At 39.7% G+C, this 20,110-nt stretch overlaps 1 protein-coding gene across 1 annotated transcript in view; it reads right to left on the bottom strand.

Annotated features, from left to right (window-relative positions):
* The window catches only part of LOC139710966 (uncharacterized), a 73,682-nt gene that overhangs the window by 5,434 nt on the left and 48,138 nt on the right, over positions 1 to 20,110 (bottom strand). Inside the window, exons 6-8 of the mRNA XM_071622885.1 lie at positions 2,386 to 2,432; positions 1,771 to 2,067; positions 266 to 1,109 (exon numbers count right to left, since the gene is read on the bottom strand). Of these exons, the coding sequence (XP_071478986.1) occupies positions 266 to 1,109; positions 1,771 to 2,067; positions 2,386 to 2,432 (1,188 nt within the window). The remainder of the gene's footprint in view (positions 1 to 265; positions 1,110 to 1,770; positions 2,068 to 2,385; positions 2,433 to 20,110) is intronic.

Genomic DNA, 20,110 nt, shown 5'->3' with positions numbered 1-20,110 from the left:
TTGTTTCATCTGCAAATGGTAAATATACATTAAAGCCTTTAAATCTTTGGAAAAGAGAAAGTGTTTCAAGGATATACAGACATGAAACCGAGAAATAGATGAATGTATAGATATAATTGAAAATCAAAACAATTTACTGAATTACTAGGCTTGGGCACAATGAATAAATTGCGAAGAAAGTATTGTTTGCAATGGGGCACTGAATAGTGTCTGCCACAGCGAGGACAGATGGAATACTACTAAAACAAAACGCATGGCTAATTACCTGTCTTTTTCTTGTATTTCTTGAGTTCAGCCGCCAGTTCATTAACGAGATCTTCAACTTTGTCATTATCGTCATCCTCATCGTCACTGTCACTATCGCTATCTTTCTCGCCTTCTTTATCGTCGTCACTCTCCTCATCGCTGTCGTCATCAGTGTCGTCACTCTCCGAATCACTCTCCGTGTCGCTGTCCGTATCGCTGTCTGACGTGTCGTCGTCGGAATCATCCGAATCACTATCTGAAGTGTCATCACTGTCTGAAGTACTTCCATCATCACTCTCGGAATCGTCCTCAGAGTCGCTATCAGATTCGTCGTCGGAGTCACTCTCGTCGCTGTCAGAGTCGCTTTCTTCGTCCTTCACATCAGCTTTCGATGCAGTTTTTTTCTTGGATTTAGCAGTCTTCCGAGAAGTTTTCGTCTCCTTTTCGTCATCGCTTTCGTCATCGCTATCATCCGAATCAGTATCACTGTCTTCTTCATCGTCGCTTTCATCGTCTTTATCTTTTTCTGAGTCACTATCACTGTCACTGTCAGACTCGTCTGTGTCCGAGTCAGTATCCGTGGTATCATCTTCATCGTCGTCGCTTTCACTATCACTTTCGTCATCGCTATCATCATCATCATTTTCCTCCTTCACGTTCTTGGTAGCCGTCTTTGTCGAAGACTTCGTTTTTTGTTTCTTTAGCTGCTTTAACTCCTTCTCTACCTTGTCTGGAATGCGTGATTTAACTTTCTCATGTTCGCCATCACTATCATCTTCGTCATCGTCGTCATCATCGTGGTCTTGGTCCTTGTTGTAATACGACTTGGTCCTGGTCTTTGACTTCGGTATCAGTGACTGAACCTTTTTTTTTTTTAATGAAGAGAGATGCGGAATCAGAATTATGAATTATGGTTAATCATTGCTGGGGTGAAAATGGAAATTGTTGCAATATCACAAGGACGTATACGATTCAGAGTTTGTTTTTTTTTACGATTGTGTCGGTGCGCGTGTGACCTCTTTGGCATTCAGTGGCATTCAAAGTGCACAAATTAATATTCAGCTGTTGTCAGCACCAATAGATTTCTTTGTTGGTATAGATTAATGATACATTCATATTATGATAATACAGTGTGAGGATAGCAGTATACATATATCAAGTGTGGAATGATTAACCCAACCTGTTGTAGGCCTGATGTCGCCAACAGTTACGATCTATTATGTGTTGTTATGTAAAAGAAGTGGTTTATGGCCTTTGCTCCATCTTAATGTCAGTGAAAAAAGTAGAATTACGCTGTAATTTAGTAATTATATTCAAATAAAAAAATACAGTTTCGAGATGACATGCTGTTCTAATCAGTGTTTGTCTTTGAGCCAAGCACTAATGTCTTATGTGGTACGATGCAGAGAAATGGAAATGGATTATGACCATTATTTCAACAGTAACGAAAAGACATGAGGTTGAGATGAATACATTAAAGAAATTAATTGTTCGAAGCTTTATTGTCACACTTCATATACCTACCATACTGAACAATCGATTCATCAGGGTTTCTTCGTCGTCGTCGTCCTCATCATCATCGGAGTCATCATCAGAATCATCGGTATCAGAGGTATCATCATCGTCCTTATTCCCGTCATCTGAGTCAGTATCAGAATCATCGCTTTCGTCGTCGTCGTCAACAACCTTCGGCTTTACGTCCTTCAGCCTCTGCTTGCCCGAGGACGTCTTCGATTTCGTCTTCTTGGAACTTTTTGAGACGATATCGTCAACGTCGTCGTCGTCATCATCGTCGACAGGAGGCTTGTACTTCGCAGACGCCTTGGAGCGCATGTGCATCGTACAGTAGTAATTGAAGTATGGCAATTGAAATATACTGTACGGATGTTATATTACACAGTATATGCTGGGAGGTGCGAAAGAGGTCTTTCCCTGGCATTATTGAATGGTATAAGGAATACGGTACAGCAAAATGTGGGAAATTATATATATATGGTATATGAGGGACATTAAAGTAAGTGAACCAGTAGGCAAAAGGAGAAGGCGTACGTGTAGCATTCAATACTTAAATGTGCCTCACTCTGCAGGAAGAACAACAAAAAGTGACTGTTTATTGTGATTCTCTATAAGTATGCATACCTTCTTGACAGCTTTGGTTCTACTGCTTTTCCCACCAAGCACCACATCTGTGAAAAACACAAAAATACAGAGGATATAGCACTGCGTCATTCAAATTCCAAACTTTGAACATCTTGATTATCAAAACGTCAGACAAACCAGGAGAAGACGAAGAGACGTAATGGAGCAAGAGAAAAGGGATCGAAGGAAGACGCATGGCAGCATGTGAGAAGAGGGAGATGAAGGAAGAAATTGTTGGAGTAAGTATTGGAGAAAGCAGAATCATTTCATTTGCAATAAATATAAAAGAGATATACATAATGGTAGCGATAACAAAAACAACAACGGTCATGACGGTAGTAGAGTAAGATTTATAGGGAAAGAGACTGAACCAAATGGTGAAACAAAGAGAAGAAAACAATAAAAAAGGACAGGAACATGTCGGAGGATAAAAATGAGAGAGAGATATGTATCAGGACAACGATGAAACTGCTTAACCAACATTTGAAATCACGTGGTACAGAGGTATGGTCGTGAATGGTTGTTAGCAGATCACATGCGAGTTCAGGTGGGAAGTTAGTCAATGGAGTACATGCAAATGCGTTGTGTCTAATCTGTGTCAGCCAGGGTCCCCCATATCATATGTGTCAGGCTGGATTGATAAACGAATTAGTCGCATTTAGAACAGTGAGGGTGTACAGTAGAGAGTGTGCGACTTTCGAGCCCTGTCTGCAGTGCATTGCAGCCTTTAATCGGTTCCACGATGTGTCCGTTGATTTGCGGGCTAGGAAAGTGCGACAAAAATGTCATACAGGAAAAAGGTCTATGGGATCATCGCTAACTACTTTAAAAATGTCATGAATGCATTCACGATTATTCTACCCCCAAAATTCCCCCTCCCCCACACATACACACACTTCCCATATACACACATACACACGTTTTTGCTATCATACGGCAGAGTTACCAGTTACCCTTGGACGCTAACGCGACTACCGCCATACCACGCTTAAAAAGGGGTGACGAAAGAAAACGAGAAATGCTCCCCCCCCCCCCACGCACCACTCGTACCAATGAATGTAACACTGCAAACGTCAAGAGACCTCAACTTGCGTTTTACAATTGAAGTGTAGGAAAAAGCAGTTGAGACTCCAACTCTCCCGCTTTCGACGGGAGATCTCCCGCCGAAAGCCCATTTTTGCAGAATCTCCCGTTCTCCCGCTTGAGATTTAATTTCTCCCTCTTGAAATGATTTCTTACTTTATTTTATTGTAAGCCTATGTTGAAAAATAAGCCTTAGATTGGAGTCTCCCGCTTGCTAGGGGTTTCAGGCGGGAGAATTCCCAGATCAGAAGGTGCTTCGGGTTGGGAGAGAGAGAGAGAAACAGACAGGGGTGGGAGAGGGAATGGGAGAGCGGGGAGCTAAGAATGCATGGACACGGTGCTGAGCAGGCAGTGAATGGATCCCATCATACTGCCACTCTTGACGAAACATGAACGATGGAATTCAGGCTGCCACCATTATGTCGTATCTGATGCAGTATGAACCCGTTCAAGCAGGTCACGCTCCGGAAGCTACGCTGAAACTAGGAGAAGTCGCAAGTCAGGGGAGTGAGCTAATTTCTGCCAACTGTCTGTTTGTCACATCTTGTTTATCTCTTGTTTGTGTCTCTTCGAATACTCTTCTAGATGTGAATACGAATACTGAGTCGAATGCAGACCAATATCTTAATTTCAAAGTAAACTTAAATTGAATTCAAAATGTTTCCCTGAGTTTAAATTTAAATTCAGATCTGTACATCTACATTTTAGTATGTGCCTTTAATGGATATTATTTTAAGACTTTTATGAAACGAGAGAGGGGGAGGCGAAGCTGGCTCTGCAGTCGTGATGAAAGCCTACACCTTGATTGGACATACATTGTTACACTCACGCTCACAACCGCGCGCATTATTATGTATGTAAACTTAGTAGTGAGGGTGCACATCAGTGTGTGTGGACACACGTGTGTATAAATATGTAAAATTGCCCTTGTATTGTAGCGGCATGCATTACATACATTCTTCTACCGTATACACACCATGACTGGCAAAGGATTTTACATCACACTAATCAAAGCGAAGAGAAGGTTGACGATGATTATTATATCCTTGGTTAGATCTGTAGATCACTCTACCCTAAAGTAAATCACGCACTAAACCTAATTCGTGTGCGAGTGGTCACCCCAGGCACGTCATTAATCGTGAGTCGAGAAGGCCCCCTATTACGACACGTGCGAGTTCCTCCCTCTCCCTTCTCTGGCATCGCTTTCTCAGCCTACCTTATTAACGTATCAATACCCCAAGACAGAACGTGTTCAGCATTTGACAGTCCACATGCATGTCACATACACACGAACGAAGCACCAAGTCTCCCTATACCACTGACTGACAGAGGTTGGAGATTAAGAGGTCTTCTTGCTATAGAATGCCTCATTACCGTAACAATGTTATTTCTTATACACTGTACTCGGGTATTCGGAGGTTCAGATTTTCTACTTCGTCGTCCTCTTCTCCATCTTCTTCTTGTACTTCTTTTTCTTAGTTAATGTCTAGATCAAAATATGTTAAGATTTTTCAAATAAAGCTGTGTTAAGATCAGTCTCAACTCAGAATGGAAGATAAAAACAGTCCGTATAGGAGTTCTACAAGGGAATATCGCGGGTTCAACAATTGAACGAGGGTCACGTTTTATTTTGCTTTACCTGAAGGGGGCTCGGCTTATACACACATGCTGGTTAGTGTGCTGTACACATTGATGGTGCACTAGTGTCATGAATACAATTTCATATTTTCTTTTTCCACAGAGACACCTCGTCTTCACTAATCAGGGTTGAATACACATGCATGAGTTTGTGCGTCGATATTATGTTTATATACGTGCATGTGTATGCTAAACCAAGTATAGAGATTTGTTCAGGTATAAACAACTATATAGAGGTACTTTCGATTAATAACTGCAAGATATAATATCATAGCTCCATCACTGTGGAGCAGATTACGGAGTCTCTTGTTGCGTCCAAGATATCTTGCATTTATCGGGGAACAGGTATACACGCAACCATGCCAAGAAAGGCAAAAGGGGCGAACAAGGCTTTGGAATGCTAATGACTGTTGCATACAAGTACTCCAGCATACTCGAAGAGAAAGCCAAAATGCACCATCGAAAATAGATTCTGTATAAGTATAGTATGAATATGACGGCAAACATCAATCTTTCTAAAAGCTATATCAATATGCAGAGAATGCAAAACACACTCCAACGACACCCTAAAATGTGCCTCGATTTGGGGAAAATTGTCAATTTATTTTTTTTTACCTCGAATGTCATTCAGGTCTATGCCGCTCCATTTGGAAAAGTTTGCTGCAGAACGAGACAAAAGTATTATAAAAAATTTGATATCGTTTTTGTCTCAGAAAAGATTAATAAAAGGTACTTTAGAACACATTCCAAAAGTCAGGAATATCAATGAAATTCATAAAATAAGATTTTCAAATTATGTATTAACTTCTATGCCAGCTTTATTGTATCAGAAAGAGAATATTTTGAGTTTAGACAACATAACTGCGAACTGTGATTTTTTTTTTAAGTAGGAGTTACGTGTTTGTTGGGCTCATCAAACAAGAAATGATTATCATGTAAACAGTTAAAGGTTTACATACAACTGCACAGCACCTCGCAATTCAAGAAGCATCCGCGAACAGATTTTGCATAACTACTTTCCCTTTGCTTTCTGTACATTTTGATCTAAGTCTTTGAAGTAGATTATCGAGGAACGAGGATAGAAGATGATGATATGCTGGTGACGTCATCGTATACGTCACCAGCATCTTATGAACGGCATTGTGTCCCATTGATAAATGACATAGGTTTTATCAGGATAACTTCATAACATTTATTGTTTGATCCTCATTTCCAATATTGGGGCACATGACAATTTTCAATGTTATCTTTAGAAAAATTTGACAAAGACCACTAAAACCATAAGAAAATATAACTTATCGCTATCTAATCCTGAACGCGCGAACAGATTGACAGAGTTGAACAGATACAAAACGTTTTGATTCTTTAACAGTCTAATGCATGCAATTTCTGCATTGTTTCATATTGCATTGGGTGTCTCATAGTTTGCGTGGTCAGCAACATCCCGCCCTCTTTTGATCCATTACTTCCAGCTTCACAACATCATCTTTAGATGATTTATTTTCTTTTAAAGCTCCATTACTGTCATTCGAATACGGCGTGAAAATCAGTGAGAGCCTCCTTTTAAGATAACCCATTGAACACCAAAATTATTTTAAAAGTCTTCAATTAATGATTACACACCAAGCAGGCTTAAATTGATAAGTATGATTATAAACGCTATAGGCATCAAGGTATGAGAGTGCTACCCAAACTTGATATGCCTCTCCTCTTTTTTATCTACATGACATAACTGAAAAGCATGTGTGCCGTCGGGGTGACTCGTTATACATCAATGTCATCAAAAGCACGCATGATACATACATTTTTATAAAAGACATACATTTTTTCGACACGCATACTTAGTTCCAAACTGCATCAACAGTGCGCACCATTTTTGAGTGAAGGCTGCTGGTGAACTGGGAGAGAGTTCAAATTGGTGATAACATCACTTTTCTTTTTAAGATTGTTCATCCCATTCTACCTGGCCCACGTGTGTGGCACTGTAACATCAATAACCACAGAGTATAGACGTGACCCTCATTCAAAATGTTTTCAAGCGGATCCAGCAATACTGTTCTAAGAATGACGTTTTGAAGCGGAGTTTGATTACCGGTATAGCCTGTTGCATGTATTTAGGACCCTTTGTTTAAAAAAAAGAAAGAAAAAAAGAGATATATATTCTTATTCTCTGGTTATTCATCGTTATCAATTCCTGTTTTGTCGCTGTCTATTCATTCCATTAGTGATATCCCCCTAAGCTTAATGTTATCAAAATGTAAAGTATAAGTTACTTATATTATGTATGTGTGTGGGTTTTTTTTTTCCTTCAGTTTAAACAAAAATGAAGTATATTTAGCACAAGATATCATATCGCTCGAGGCCGCTATCCCAGTTAGGCAAACCGCTTATCATGCTTTAATATTGATGACGGTCCTCTCCACTTGTACCTTAGATACGATATCATGATTACTCTTGTATGTAATTATATTACTTTAACTGCTCTTTCGGTATTCTTATCATATTTTGATAAGAACGCTGTGATTTGTCATAATGATTTCATTTTTACAAGTGGAGAAATAAAACAACCTGAAACAGAACTTGTTTGTTTTATTGTCTTTTTATGCTGCTGGGAGTTTTTAATCGGCTAGAAGTAAAGCAAAAGGTAAAGGTGTTTGTGTTTAGACTAGTGTTATACTGAGACTGAATGTTTTTAAAGTTCCTGGTAATTACAAGGTTATGCAAATGGAGCACGGAGAATCTCTGGCACACACACACACACACACACACACACACATACTCACACACATACACACAAATCACACACAAACATTATGTATAATGATTATTAAACACACTTTACAACCGGTAATGTGCAAATCGGGGTTTTCAAAAGTCTGGAAACTGTTTTGAAACTAGTTTTCTTGACATCATAGATTTTGTCGTAAGATTGAATACTTGTCGTTTTTCAATAGGCGAGAGGGTCTTTAAACATAATTCCCGCAAAATATTTTCTTAATGCAATGATTAAGGTCGTCTGAATCTCAAACTGTTCATCATTATTAGCCTAACAGATGGCAAAATGGAATATCTGGGGCACGTAACAGGCGAGAATGAGAACTCCCTTCTCTTCAGTTCTTTTCCCCGATTAGTCTTCCTCGTCATAGCGTAGTTTTTCTGTCTAGATATTGAAGGTAGTTAAGGTTTACATTAATGTTTGAGGAAATAATTAAAAAAGAAAGCGGCAAGGAATTCTGGCATGACATTCTCTGGTGGAGGCAGTAATCAGTCTACTGATATCCGACTTTACATGGTGATTTCCACTGCTAGGGAGAGATTGATTAGTCTGCATACAATTACGTTTTCCAGGAAGAAGTGAGAAAATGGGTTAATTATTATTAAATGAGATGTAGATATATGAGAAACAAAAAAAAAACATACAGAGGGTAGAGCAAAATTCATGATAGATAGCAGAAAGCACTCAGAAAAAAAAATAGTAAGCAGCAATATTAGAGCATCAGCACAACCTACAAAAATCAATGCTTCATAAAATAAATGCATAAAATGCACGCAGGGCAAAGGGGGTGCTAGTGGTAGTATTGGTTGAGATGAGGATTGAGCTTTAACCGATTTGCGAGATACTAAGAAACCCCCATGATATGTTACAGAGCATACAACCCTCATAGGAGAAATCAAAAGCTTATTTGATGAAAATCGGTTTTGAAGTGGCTGAGATATCCAAAAGTAAAGTAAAACAAAAGCAATCCCTAATGTAAGGTGGGTCCCACGTTTTATTAGGATCCCTTTCTTAAGATTATTTCAGCCATTTAAAGAACAATTTTCATCAAACACACTTTGAGTCTCTCTTAGAGTTATACATGCTCTTCCATATTTCATAAGAAGTTTCTCTTTATCTCACAAAAAGTAGGCAATCTCAAGCACCATGTCAACCAAAACTGTACCATCCCTTTAACGGAGATATGGATATATTTATCATTCCCTCACATGGATATCGACGCAGAGATTGCTATAATTTGTAGGTGTGAAGAAGGTTTAACAAAAATAAAAACATATGCAACCTCCAAGATAGAGAATACATTACTTATTCATACTAACAATTTGACAGTTAGGCCCTACACACATTTTAACAAATGATATATTTTTACTCATTATGTGATTTGCTATTTCAGTCCTTTAGATATCACACACGATATTGTCCATGTTGACGTAGAGTATATTTCTTTAGGGAACCTGTTTCGAACGACAAATGCTTAGATAATAGATATAGAATCTAGTTCAGTCTCCATTTCATCAGTCCAAATCTTTATTTCCCGAAGGAAAGATCTGCAAGCTACGAACGTAATGAAACTGCAATCACATCAATGTCTCCGAAGGCAGATCAAGATGTCTGACGTCTGATCATGTCCTCATGGGCGGTATCTATACGCCATACGGAATTACGTCCCCTAGCCTGAATTGCCTAGACATAGGCCTACTTCAGCCTACGACTTAATTTTGTCTTGACTAACACGAGTACAGACGTCAGTCAGATCAAACGAGTCAATGCCTCAAACCAAAGCCATCAATCTTCCAATCACAGCAGGGGCTAAACTGCAAACATCAAGAGGCACCTTGAAAGTATTACCTGATATAGAATTATGGAAAGCAAAGAGTGCAAACTTAAATAAGAAAGAAAAGGACTGAAGAACACAGATGAACGAATTTATCAACGATAGAGATTATTAAGGAAAAAGGCATAGAATATAGACCTCATAAAGATTGGTATTTAAACCCCCCCCCCCCAAAAAAAATAATAATAATAATCAAATAAAATAAAATAACTAAAATAAAATAAAACAAAATAAAACAAAATGCAGTTCTGGATTGAAATTATGGAAGTCAATGACGTCTCACTTTTAACTTGATCTTGAGAAGAATTCTAAAGCAGATAAAGCTTTGCCCTTTCATTGTCGACAATCACTCGTGGCAATGTGTTAACTGGTAGCAGAAAGTTACAGCCATTTCCACAATGATCAGTACAGTGAGTCATCTGTCGCGGTAGTCAATGAGTACCTAAATGTACTCGTCTTGATTATCTGACTGTGATTTTGTAGACGCTGCGCATTTGGCCTTTTTTGTGTGGAATATCATGAATTTCACTTAAACTGAATAACCAAATCAAATTGATGAATCAACTTCTACTAGGCATCACATAATCAATTATCTTATGTTCATGCTCATTATCCAATACAAATTACGTGAAATTACAATTATTCGGGGATATTACAATGTTAGGTTTTCTTTAAATACTTATACCATGCGTAACAATGATGTCCACCCAGGATGTCTGTTATTTGATACAGACAACCATTTTGACGTCTCTATGGCGTTTTAAATATTTTACTGACATATTTATTTCCTTAAACATTTGTTAAAATTTTCCCTATTCAGTGGTTTTTATTTCAATATTTGTCATTCACTTACAGCTTCATGTTATCTTTTCAGGTCTCTTTCTGCGGTTTCACCTCTGTCTACTCATAACTTATGGTTTGAGCACACTAATTCATTGTTCACTTAAGTATCTACTGTTAATGCACAATTTTGTACGATTTGTCAAGAAGAACAACAACAAAAAGGAAATTTGTTCATTCTATTACGAACTATTACAAGAAAATATACCGTCAGAAAATGTGTCAATGATGTCACCTCTTAAAAGACGCTGAAGTAGTTTTCAAGGATAATGCTGAGATGAGGAAATAAGAATGCTCACGTTTACCAAACGCGTCATCATGACCTACTCGCTGATTTACAACGAGAATGATCTAATAACCATTAGATCTCGATCAGTTCCCGCGCGCTAATTGGCAGCAATGCAATCCGCTCGGCGTGGTTATAGGTGCCTGGGAGCGCACAGGCACGGTGGGACCGTGACGCCAGTTCTGTTTGTTCACTCCTTCAGAAGCTGAGTGAACCCCCCCCCCCCCCCCCCCAACCTCCCTTAAACACACACAGACAGACAGACAGACAGACAGACACACACACACACACACACACACACACATACACACACACACACACACACATATGCCTACTGTACGTATGTACACTTTTACATGTACACGCACGCACGAGCGCTCAGAAATGAAACGATGCGAGAAAAATGCCTGTGGAAACGATTTTGGGCGGCTCAAGAAAAGCTGGCGGAGCAAACATTCTTCCGAAATAGGAGAGCCTAACAAGATTCACCCGATGATGGCAATCGATAGCAAAGCGGTGGTAGGGAAGGATAAAGAGGAAGACGGCTGGAAATGTCAGCGGGTCCCTGCCGTGTGCTCATCGCGCGCTCGTCTGGCCAAGACCTCGTGCAATGCGCAAAATTAAATTCCCGCCACTAACTACTCGCTTGCTCAGACGGTCATCCGCCATACATTCATTGTATCTCAAGTGAAGGAGAATCTTGAGAGTGCACAAATCCATAGCTTGACGACATTTTTTCCTACCATTTCAAGCGAGTTCTTCGTCTTACTCATGATTGTTATCATTCAGTCACTGTAAATCTACAACTGCTTATTGATGATGTTACAGAAAAAAAAATACTCAAAAGAAAAATGGGATCAATGGTCTTTGTAAGAGCTCGGGTTATTTCTTTTTCTTTTTCCTCAGAGAGTGACGCCCTAAGATTTACTACGTGATGGCATCGATAAAGAGAAACCATGGCCACGTTATGCGGAAATATGGCTAGACGTGGAAAGACTTCATCGGCTGATTTCATCATTGTTGCCATAGAGCTCTATCTTCATATCTTCCTTAGACAGTATATCGTGTGATGCCAGTATAGTGTTATTGTAATGGCTTTCTGTGGGGTCAACTGAAAACTTGTCGATAATCAATAAATAGGGTCTAGGGTAATTACCCCCTGCGCAATTAGCCCAGACCCTTTCCCTGACCTTAACCCTAATCTTAATCCTAAACCTATAATCCCAACCCTAACCCGAACTCTAACCCAAACCCTAACCCTAATCTTTACTCTAACCTCATCACTAGCTGGTATTTAGCCGGGGGTAATTGCCCTCGAGGGGTAATTACCCTGATACGCAATGAATAATATAGCCCGACAGTGTACTATCGAACACTGTGGTATATTTTGAACGCGTATATTTCTGAGTAATACTGAAATTCAATACGCATGGGCTCACTGAACGTTGTAGGTTCCTATGGGCCGAAATCCCCAAAATGCGACATAGAAATGAAAAAAAAAATGCTAGGTAATTGACATTTTACCACAAATTTGTCCGTATGTTGTTCGAAATCTTTTACCATTCACGATTCGAAATTTGAGCCTCATTTGCCGTTTTTCTCTTTGTCGTCCGCTCGATACGAACGTGTACTCGCAGGACGTCGATTATTCCATTACGAAATTCATGATCAGAGTTATAGCGCGATTCTGCGCAACGCGAAAAGATAACTTTCAGTGTATAGAGGGTTAACTTAAAGAACGTATTTTCAAAGAATTATTTTCAGGAATAATTCACATATCTTTTTAATGACTTTCGTTATTTTCAGGACTCTGTAAATAACTAGTGGTATTTTTGCTCGAATTTTCAGCCTCTGCGAACGGAATTCTGAGCAACAAAAAATAAGTCCCCGGTAATACAATAACCCCTTTTACCTATCTGTCTACCTAACAATACATATTTATATTTATATATAACTATCTATCTCTCTCTATATATATAATTATATATATAATTAAACATATGCATATATATGTATGTATGTATATAGGTATATATATATATATTTGTGTGTGTGTTTGTGTGAAAAAGCAAGCAAGAGAGGTATAGATAGGACAATAGATCATACAATCAACGAAAGAGAGAGAAAAAAGTGGAAGATACGCAATGAATTGATAGTTTTTTTTCATGAATAAGGTGTATGCATGTGCATACGAGTGATTATCATGGATACGTTATCTTGATATGGTTAACAAATTTTCAGCAAGACATTTGATTTTTTTTATGGATACTTCTTTTGTGTGTCAATGTTCACTTCAATTAATAATGATGAGAACCATATTTCCATGGATTTATCCAACTCCTTGAATGGACTGCGCCGAGGATGGCACACATACATAATGGAAGTGGATTATTCATTTGAAAATCATAAAAATAGTATTCATCCCCCAGTTTTGCGCGTTTTGTCCCTGCATGCTGCTGCTCTTTATAGTGAACGGCACTCGACCTAGCGCTTCATATCTACAGTTTGGCATCGTCAGCTAAGGTCGCTTAAAGAAATGCACGAGCTCCTTTGCAACAATGAGGCTTTTACAGATGACATACCATTCGACTACGCTTCAGATAAAAAAGTCAAGCAGCATACCCATAATATATCATTTAGAATTACTTGCTCTTTCAAGCAAAGGTCGTTATTCCATTGACATAAGGAAACCTCTTGGCAGTTAGTGAAAGGAGAGTGCACCTGCGCATGGCGGAAGCCGGAAGTTGAACTACACACACTACACACACGCAAACATACACATACATCTCTTTCTATCTCTAGTTCTCTCTCTCTCTCTCTCTCTCTCTCTCTCTCTCTCTCCTCCTCCCATGCATTCAGCTATCCATCTACAGAATCGATCTCACTGTCATTTTCTATCTTAGGCTCAGACGATTTCATTGTACAACATTACAACCCATGTCTAGATATAGTTTACTAGTACATGTATTGTGCTTTAAGAGAAACGTAAGAAAAATTATAAAGTCAGTTGGATGATATTGCTGCTCCAACACACCTATATTTGAAACATGTAGTGATGTACTTGCTATCACCATTTTGAAGATTATTGCTCCTAAATCTGGAGTTTTAGCCTTACATAGAAAAAATATTATAAGCTGTGTGGTTAATTTGAGTTTAGTTTATACCAGGCACTCGCGAGTCCGTGGAATCAATATCATTGTAGTTTATAAGACCCACCCCCCGCAACCACAAACAAATAAGCAAACACACACAAACACACACACACACACACGCACACACACACACATACACACACACACACTTTTAGCTCTTTCAAAAAAAAATCCCCCAATAATTAAAGACAATGAAAAAGTCACAATAAAACCAATGACTCTCCGAAGGTTCCACTTTTTTTAGTAATCTTACCAGCCATCCTACGAAAAATTCTTGTAAAAGGAAAAAAAAAATGCTTTGGATTCGTTCTTGGTCTCGAGGCAAGGGCAAGGACGCTACAGTCTGCTTTACACTGATCACACAATCATCATATCCTAATTCTTCAATCGTCTAGCAAGCTGAGCGAAGTTCGCATGCCATGCTGTGAAACAAGATACGAAGAATCTCCATGCGAAACTCTCGGTGAGCCATGGGGGGGGGGGGAGGAGCTGCAGCCCCTCCAACATCCCCCCCCCCCCCCCTTTTCCTGGTTCCGCGGTGCCTGGTTAGTAACGCATAACTTTGGTTGTTGTTTTTTTTTTTACTTTATTTAGGGAGTTTTCTCCACCTTTCGTCTAGATGAAGTCTTGTTTGAAAATCATCCCCTAAGGATTCAAAATATTGTTGTCGAAATGTGGCGCTAGATCAGCCAAATTGACAATATTTAATGGATGTTGGATGATGGATTCCACACGTTCGACATGCTGATGAGGGCACCACATTCCACAGGATTCCATGACTACTGGAACAGTTAAGTAATGGGTGTTAGGGGAGGAGTAGTGAGGATGGAATAGCAATCATGAACAGAGAACGGTGACGTCAATTATTCTTGCGTGCATACCATCGAAAACATGCATTATAATATCACTGTTGCAGTTTCTGCAGTACCTGATGAACATCAAGCAATGTATGATTTTATAAAACCAATCAGGCACACACACACAGAAAAAAAAATTGTCTATAGTCACTACAAAACTTCTAACCCTTGAATTTATGTGCCATGTCAAGACTTAAAAAAAAAAGATAGATGAATAAAATGGCATGAATTTGGACCTCTAACTAATCCAAAACAAAGACCGACCGCCTCCCCCCCCCCCCCCAACCCCTTCTACTCTTTGGACAAATTCGAGGCTTTTGCTATTAGAATATGACGAGCAAACACAGCATCCTCTGTCGATGATTCACAGCATACATGCGAGTTTGCGTGCTTGGCACACCACGTCCAAACATCGTTTGTGGGGTGTCTTTATTTTCTACCTGAGAAGACAAGGAGAGAAGCAGCAATGAAGAGGAGGAGCATCCAATGTGGGATGCCGACAGATTTGTTCGCCTGACTCTTTGGGTCCGCCATCTTGGGAATATCCAAGTTATGAAGACTGCAGACGCTATGTGAATAAAGTGACGAATATCAGACTTTGAAATCAGTCCCGCTTGTGCCGAAAGGTCGCATCAAATTCCACGGGGGTCCTTGATTGGAGGTACGGTCACGAAGTTGATTCGAAAAAAAAAGAAGAAAAAATCCTCTAATTACGACCACAGTCCGCGCATTCAAACTGTGGCTATTCCACTGGTCGAAATGAAGTACTCCTTTAATGTTAGAACGTCTAGAGATTGAGATGGCACCTATCCCTGGGCATGGATGAGATGACGCGAGTAGAAGAAACGTTTTCAGTTCTCCAAGAATATCGGCCAGGGAAAATAATCCGATGTATTGATTGTCGTGGCTTACAGCGAACACAATTACCTTGACGAGCAGCTCAAATCAGCCGTGCTTTGATACTGCACGTCAGATGCAGGTATAATGGTATTGGTGGGTGGAGGCGATACGACACCTGAAAAAAAAAAATATTCAAAACTTCTTGAGGAAAGAAGAAAAGCGTTCAATAAAAACGACCAGGGATGCTTTGTGTTCCGACAGAGCGAAATCAAACAGCACTTAGTCCAAAGTGAGGCAGTTGACATTCATTCAGGAGCTGTTGGATGAAGACTGGATCTATCGCAAGACTCTTACAATGAACCTCGTGTCCCTGTATCCTGTCAGCCCGTCTCGATAGCTGAATATGGAATCGATTGCGCTCGACGCCCTAGGAACGGCTTCTATGGCGCAACGAATTCCGAAATGGGGTGTTGAATGCTTGGCAGAAAATTTTCACGAGAAATAGTTCTAATTCCCGCGCCTTTTCTACGTAGAAAAAACAATCCGGGGCCACTTTTAGAGCGATTTAGTTTCTCATGAGCTCTTGACTAATGACGTAAGTTTCCTATATCTACCAGAACTGGAAGACGAATTCCTTCAGTTCAGCTACGTTAGATGACGAGGGGTGAGATAAAAAGGAGGGAGAAGGGGGTCAGAGACAGCGAAGGAGGTTGGTGAGGATGACTATGCCGTCGTGGCAGGCAGAGTTCCTGTGACAGTGCTTAGTGGGAGAGTAATGGAAAGTAAGGCACATGAAATGTAGCGTTGCAACCAGGCTTAATGATGTTAGAGACAACTAACATTGCTTAACAGACAGATGATTGTATGGGGCTGGCTCACAGACACAGATTGTCTTCCTCTCCCTCTCTCATTCCTAGACACTATGGTCATGGAGAGTGTGAGGAACTGTGTGCCTGTGTGTGTATGTGTGTGTGTGTTGGTGGGGGGGGGGGGGTCAAAGGAGGGTGACTTGAAGAAAGATGATGCCGCTGGATGTTTGGGATGTTTGTTGGGTCAGACGTGGGGAAGAGCGCGGCCATGTTTTACCGTTTGACGAACCCTCGGCGGGGATCTCATGGCGTCGGACTCGGCCAGCGCTCTGCTTTTTTTCGTCCTAGGGGGAAAAGATGTAGCATGCACTGCTGTAATCTAATCGACGGGGGACAAGATTTTTGCCCGCGGTAAAACTCTCGCCTGATACCGTATAATTAAAGGCCAATTAACATGTGTTCAGCAATGATAGCGCCCATAGGAAGCATGAAAGAAAATATGAATGCATCTCCCAACGTTGAATATCATGGTGGCCGGCAAGCCAGTACGTTAATATACCCCATTCTAGAAATGTTTTGGGATGGAGCTCTTTTTTTTTTTTTTTTTTTTTTAGTAATCTATACAAGATTAGTCTCTAGCAAATGTATGAATATGTCTGGTTCCATTCTGATTTTAACAATTAGACTTTAATCCCAAATTTTAGAAGAAAAAAAAGTATACTAATAAAACTGTTTTCTGACATTTAATAGAATTTTCTGCTATTCACGACGATGGTAATAATGAAAGAAATGTAGACAACGAACCCTACAATGAACATGCTAATAATGTTGATTATATAGTTTCCATTTTCATTTTCAACACCAATATTAGGTCAACACTCCTGTCCAGCCCAAGTACCGCACAACGGATCAAGCGCACTGATCATGGGGAAAAAGTGAAACGTCAATTTATCAAGACAATTGACCTATGAAACCTCGACAGTTGCCCTTCAAGTTGATACAAAGTACTCGTGTGAGGAAAAGTGAGGAAATCAGCACAGTCAAATCTGTACTCTGTGTCCACCTTTTTCTTTGACTTGCTGAATTTCATTTAGGAGACTGCATGAGATTTTCCAGTCAACTGAGCAAACGTTCAGACCTTTATTGTTATGCGTTGTCGTTGTTGTCATTGTTTTCAAGAATGTCGGCTAATGTCTGGTATGTTGAACATGAGGCCACCGCACACTATACGACTTTCGGTCGAACGACGAAGCGACTTTGGATCTGAAATAAACAAGCGTGTTTATTCTAAGGCTATTGTGATTCATTTCGGATCCAAAGTCTGTCAGTCGTGCGACCGAAAGTCGTGTAGTGTGCGGCGGCATTTAAAGCCACTGTTTACCACTGGGGGCAGTGATTAAAAACTGTTCGAATTATCACACTTGACGCATATTATAGTTCAGCTGTATCACAAAACATTCTACCATAATTTTCGCAATAAAGTCACAAATATAAGGAGATTTCACTAATTTTCTCAATAAACTTTAGATGTAGACGGTTAATTCTAGAATAGATTTTAATAAAATTATCGCTCCTTTTTGCATATCTAACAATACTTAACATTGATTATACTGATTTTTTACGTTGGTTGTTTCAATCCCTAACTCACATTTTAAAACTATTGGAAGCACTTAAGCCGGGTGGGCGTTTTTTTTTTTCTTTTATCTGCAAATGATAAATAGTGGCTTTAACGCTGGCATAAAGTGAGACCGAGAATGCCTGAAGCGATCGGAATGTTTTCAGCATTAGTTTCTATAACATGCACTAACAGGACAGGGAAATGCCTATGATTTCCATTGTTGATGAGCCTTCCAGAATATCTCTATGAGAATTAGTCAAGTCTGTTGGATATAAAGATTACTGAGGACCATTTTTTTTCAGCCGGCAGATTTAGGAAGGATTTCATGTTCTTTTTTCCTTGTGTTTTCTTCCTCTTTTTTTTTTTTTGTTTGTTAGAGGTCACTAAGAGGTGTGCCAGTTGGGGGACTTGTGAATGAATATATACTTATGTATAACACTGTAATGGGGAGGATACACCAGGGGGTTAAAGGTCCAGTTTACGTTTGGGAGCAGTGATTTAAAAAAATGTTCAAGATATCACATTTGATGCACATGTGTAGGTATGTTGTATCACAAAACATCCTACCATACAAACTGTTTGCGATAAAGCCTAAAATATTAGGAGATATCAGTATTTTTCTCAGTAAACCATAACTGTAGACGGTTTAGTCTGGAAACATTTTTATTGTAACTATTGTTCACATTTTGTCTATCTAACAATACTCAACATCGATTATACGGATTCAAATTTTTACAGTGGTTGTTTCTATCCCAAACTCACATTTTAGAACTATTTTAAAGCACCAATGCTGGGTTTTGTTTCATCTGCATATAGTAAATTATGCCTTTAAAGATGTTTGAAAAAGAACTTTTTTTCCTCCCCTGATTCCTTCACCCTCCTTACCCTGTCGATCCCTGTGCCCTTAATCTTATTGTAATCATCTTTTTAAATTATTTTTAGAGTGTGTGCTGTGTGTTTGTTTGTTTGGTTTTCTTGTGCGTGATCGCACCGACTCACAACCTAAACTGTTCAGGGTGTAGGCTCTACGTCTAGACCCAATATTCGTCATGTGAACAAACCCACTTCCTACAATACCAAATGCGGGGGTCTAAGTTATGGACCCCGTACAAAGAATCTCAAGAGAACCAAATAACGCTGCCAGGAAAGCATGAACTCAACCGCATTTCTTCACCTGGTCGTATTAAAGGTTATCACGATAAAAACAGTAAATAAATTTTAACACAAACCATTGCTAGGTCTAAACTCCAAACAGTCCTGGCAATATCTAGGCTGAACTAGAACCCATTTCCGTCTACCTAAGATAAGATGTCGTTATGCCATAGACGGGGCAGATTTTGCTTCACAGCGATCTTTTTCGTTGCAGACGCGTGTCCGCGCACGTAACGCACGGACGCCATTTGGATGGCTGACTTCGCTGATCACAGTACATGACGTCGCCAAGATACGAGACAGAGATAAATTGGTGGCATGTGTGTGTGTGTGTGTGTGTGCAGTGGCGTATCTAGGGGGGGGCAAGGGGGGCACGTGCCCCGGGCGCCACTCCTTGGGGGCGCAAAAAAACGAGAAAACGAAAAAAAAAAAAGAAAAAAAAAAGAAAGAAGAAGAAGAAGAAGGGAAAAAAAAAACTTGCCCGGACGGGGGAGGAGGAGGGGGGGGGGGGAGGGGGAGGGAGAAGGGGGCAGAAAACCAAATCAAACAAGATAAAAACAAAACATGATGATGACACGGACAAAAATATTGTGTTATTGTGTTCACACAAGAATTCCGAATTCCATGTTTTGTAAGCTGAAATACAAAAATTTTCGGCTCGCTCGCTGCGCTCGCCCGCCAAAAATTAACAACAACAAAAAAAAAAAAAAAGAACAAAACGTGATGATGACGCAGAAATATACAAATGTCGACTCATTACTCGCGCATACAAATTTAGAGTATTTTTCAAGTCCTCAGTTTGTTGGTATGAATCGTTATCTATAAGGCCGTCACTATATC

Source organism: Diadema antillarum, unplaced genomic scaffold (genome assembly GCF_040938485.1).
Source record: "Diadema antillarum isolate AM-2024a unplaced genomic scaffold, OU_Dant_1.0 seq00001595_RagTag, whole genome shotgun sequence".
Taxonomy (NCBI): Eukaryota; Metazoa; Echinodermata; class Echinoidea; order Diadematoida; family Diadematidae; genus Diadema; species Diadema antillarum.
The sequence above is the reverse complement of the archived record's forward strand: the minus strand, read 5'-3'. Positions and strand labels throughout refer to the sequence as shown.